Consider the following 4402-nt stretch of genomic DNA (forward strand, 5'->3'; position numbering starts at 1 on the left):
ATATATATTTGTCTTTGGTTAATTATTTAACTATTAAAGCCAATACATCAATTAAACCGATCTTATAAATAATTATAGATAGAAATTTTAGAAAATTGACACCAAATGCTTGGGATAAATTTTTGATAAAAAATGACTTAATCCCTAAGTTTTAACTGAAAAGTATATTCTTGTAAGATCTCATGATTTGTCAGCCACTTCCCAGTAAAATTATTCATTGTTTTCATCTAAATTAAGGCTTAAATGATTAAGATTAAAATTAAAATGAGGTGATCAAAACCAAAAAAACAAACAAAATCATGTTATACAAATTAAATGAAAACATTTAACACAATTATTATAATTAAAGATCTCTTAAAAATTGAATGCACTTATAAGAGAATCATTAGTTTGGATAGATCTTTACAAGTTTCATAGTTTAGATGGTTTATGCATACAATTTTATAGCCATTTTTTAGCTAAAAAGAATATGAATCCTCAACATGGCTTTAGAATTTCAATCATAGTTGAAGTCTGATTGCTCAAGTGAAATTTTCAGACCCTAAATAATTTTCAACTTAAATAAGCACATAAATGTTCGAAACATAGAAAATACAGTAGACATTTAAAAATGATGTACAAATAAAACCAAAACATATAAATCACTACAAAGATCATTAGATCATAATCCATTTATGTGCAATGGCATCTTAGTGGAATAGAAACACCTTTAGGTTTTCTCCTTTCTCGAACAATAGCTTCCTTAATCAATGGTAACTTTTGATGAACCTTCCTCCAAATATAGTTCACAGCCCCATCGTGTGGAATAGGACCAATCCCACTTGGTTTGCCATTATCAAACTCGAAAACAGGCTGAACTCTACCCAAATTTTCACGAAATATTCGCTTTTGCTGAAGAGAATAGCTTCTCAAATGACGGACAAGCCAATTTGGCTGCAAAGCGTCACTAACAGCAACGAAAACAGAAAACTGTGAGTAATCGATCATTCCTTCAAATGGAAGCTCGATATTGTCGCTGACAATGACAGGTATGCAGAGACTCTCAATGGCGTCAAAAAGACGACAAGAAGTTGGGGTGTCTCCAGCTGGATGCAAACAGAATTCTGATGTTCTCATTCCTGTAATAGACTGTTCTTTCCCAGTTGCATTGGGAAATCCTTCTTCCATTATTACTTCTGGTTCTTTAATTAGCATGTCCCATAATTTTTCTCTTACCAGGCCACCCTGCAAGTTGGAAACTAACACTATTTAGGAATTATGATGAAAAAAAGGTGCATACCAAACAAAGCTGTGTTTTATACCCTATATTTTCAACCAAAAATTCACTTAATTCATCAAATAAAATACCCCTAATTTACTAAAATTAAAATTTTAAATATAAAAGAACACTTTAGTAATTGAACCCAACTAATCCCAAAAATATCCACTTTTTCATCGAACAAGATTTTGATAACCTTCACAAGAAACCCCAAATAACCCCACATTAATGAGTGCCACTCTCTCATCTGGGTAGAGATTCCAATTGAAAACGAAATGTTTAATAACTTAGTCCGAAGACACCTAAAGAAGCTGCCGGCTAGAATTGTTCTTCTGTCCAAAGACAGTGTTTGATTGGGCTGGATGTGGGCTAAAACATATCGATTTGGAGAGATGTATAAACTGAACCACACACAGTTCATACCAAACTACTTTTACAAGGAAAACATAATAGCTCATTTGGAAACACTATTTCATCTCGTTTTCTCATGTGGGTGGGATTCCAGTGGAGATTCCATTTGAAAACAATGTGTATATGATTTTAATCCGAAGACATGACTAAAAAAAAGCATCAGTTATAGAATAGCTATTTTCACCAGAGGCAGAGTTCAATTGGGTTAGGTAAGGGTTAAAACAAACCATCTTGGAGAGATCTACAAACTGTACAAGTTTCATGGTTTCCGGTGTATCCTAGCCAGCCACACACCTTTAATAGCAATCCTATTTGGATTTGTATCCAGAAACAGACATTCATTGGGGTTGGTTTCTTAACCATATCAAATATGAAAGTGTTTCCAAATGAGTTTCATTGAGAATGTCAAGAAGAAACTAACTGACATACCAGCTATTTCCATCTAGTCTAGTAAAACCTTTAAGTTATAGAAGGGTTACCCGATGCCTGTGTTTGGCTCCTTTGAAGTAAAGAAGGGTTGGACGTTTCCCATTCTCTGCTGCTAATAAGCTCAATCTTGGTAATAAATAAGTGTAAGGCACAATCACATCTTTCAGCAGCGAGACTTGAGTATGCTCTATCATGGAGGACGAAGAAGCCGAGCTGTTAGATGATGATTTGGAATCAACCTTGTACCACCCACCAAAATCAACCACTAGGAGAATGGCTGAAGCAATTTCAGATCTCACATGCCACAATGCTACTGGATCTGTCAACTAAAACAAAACCCATATTATTCAGAACTTAGGGAAAGCTTTAAAGGATTAAAAAAAGATGAATCACCTGTAAGAACAAAGACATGATCTCGTCCACCAGATCGTTTCCAAGCATCAGTACTCTTTACAAAATCCACCATCTGCCTTTGTCTATCATAATCTTCATTTCCCACTTTCTTCCTGAACGCCCCTTTTGCCATACCTAGCTGCATCTCAGCGCTGAGGGTACCGAAGAAAGGTACAAAAACTACGTCTGCGTCGATGGGATCGAAAACCCTTTTAGCAAACGACCTAGTTCTTTGTTCTTGAGAGGTCATCAGATCACCCATGATCCAATACTCAGCACTGTACTGCTTAATCAGTGGATTCTCTGGGTAAGGAGGAAAATTGAGCTTCTTCCACGACTGTGTAGAACGGATTTCATTATCCGGTTCACTTCCTAGTCTCGAATCTCCCTCGAGTGACCAGTATTTCTCCAAAAGGCCGTAATTTAGGGATCTAGGGATGTCAGCTACGTATACCTTAATGGAATTTTGTGGGAACTGAGGGTCTTCGTAAAGTTGAAATGGAGTTTGATTTGTCGGATGGTTTGTGTAAGCAATGAAGAAAAAGAGAAAGATAATGGAAATGGAGAGGATAGAAAGTTTGAGAAAATGGGAAGTTACAGAGCATATACTGGCGCCATTGTTGTTGGTGCTGCTGCTCTTGGAGGCCATTGTTAGTTTCTTCTCTTCCGTCTTTGTGATGCCTGTCGGCATCTTTTTCCGATGAAATGAAGGGCTGGTTGTTTACAAGTTTTCTTCTCGAGATTAAAATTTATTAAATAAAACTAAAGTTATTTTTTCAATAACTAAATAGCTAGTGTTAAATTATTGTTTTAAGGGTTAAAACTTTTTTTTTTTTTTTTTATTAGTTGTCAATTTTATTCTATTAAATAAAATTAGATTTTTTTATAAGAAATTAGTTATCATTTAATTTAATTTAAAATTAAATATATAAAATTAATTAGTAAATAATACAAAATAAAATATATAAAATTAATACAAATAATTGAATTAATAATATATATATCATAATTGTTTGAACAATTTACAAAAATTAAATTTCTTATTTAAGAAGTTCGAAAAAAAAATAAGAGTACAAAAAATAAAAATTAACCTCTAATATACAACTTACTCAGAAAGAAATTACATAACAAGTCAACTTTCTTAACAATTTGTTTAGAAAATGTAACACTAAAATGCTCTCATATCATTTGTCTCCCCCATCAGTTCGCCCATTATCAATTTAATTGAAAAAAGCTATGTTTTCCACCGTTAACATAAACTCAGGGTACTTTGTCTGAACCACGATTCTTCTTCCAATTAACATCATCATCTGAAGCGTTAGATCATCTAATAAAAATTTGTCCAATATTAATTTAATCATTCCAAACAACTCTTCCATCTAGAATTGACTTTAGTTCAACATTGTTGTCCTTTTCTAGGATAGAAATATGGAGATTGACTATCGCATTCCCCACATGTAGATCAATTCAGATCTTCTGCTACCGATTGCTGTGTTCCCCTGTGGCGGACCAATCAGATTGCAGCATTATTAATTTAATAATAAATGAATCTGGGTAGGAGACGGAGGGAGGGAGAATCCGGAATCCGGGTTTCGGCCCGGGTTCACACCAGACGCCGTTAACGGCAGCGCCTGTTAACGCCAGGAAATTATATAATATTCATATGATATCCAGATAAGATATCTTCGCTCAGGGCACCGTGTCAGAGGAAAGGGTGAGATGCGATGGGAGCGAAGATCTACACGCCCGTTGCCATGACCCTCATGTAAACCCCCCATACCCACCCATGAGAAGACCGCTTGCCGTTCATGAAAATACACTTACACGTCTATGTAAAGACCAAATTGACAGGGATTTCATATTTACGTTTATTTAATTTAATTTAATTTATTAAAAAACACATGCAGCGAT

At 34.7% G+C, this 4402-nt stretch overlaps 1 protein-coding gene across 1 annotated transcript; it reads right to left on the reverse strand.

The window, feature by feature from the left end:
• Nucleotides 1–512: 512 nt before the first annotated feature.
• On the reverse strand, nt 513–3179 carry LOC124925391 (probable arabinosyltransferase ARAD1). Its single transcript, XM_047465384.1, has 3 exons — nt 2492–3179; nt 2149–2417; nt 513–1224 (listed from the first exon to the last, which is right to left on the reverse strand). Exons 1-3 carry the CDS (start codon nt 3138–3140, stop codon nt 673–675), a joined length of 1470 nt encoding a protein of 489 aa, XP_047321340.1. The 5' UTR covers nt 3141–3179; the 3' UTR covers nt 513–672.
• Between the last annotated feature and the right edge of the window lie 1223 nt (nt 3180–4402).

This window comes from Impatiens glandulifera, chromosome 2 (genome assembly GCF_907164915.1).
Source record: "Impatiens glandulifera chromosome 2, dImpGla2.1, whole genome shotgun sequence".
In the NCBI taxonomy this organism is placed as follows: Eukaryota; Viridiplantae; Streptophyta; class Magnoliopsida; order Ericales; family Balsaminaceae; genus Impatiens; species Impatiens glandulifera.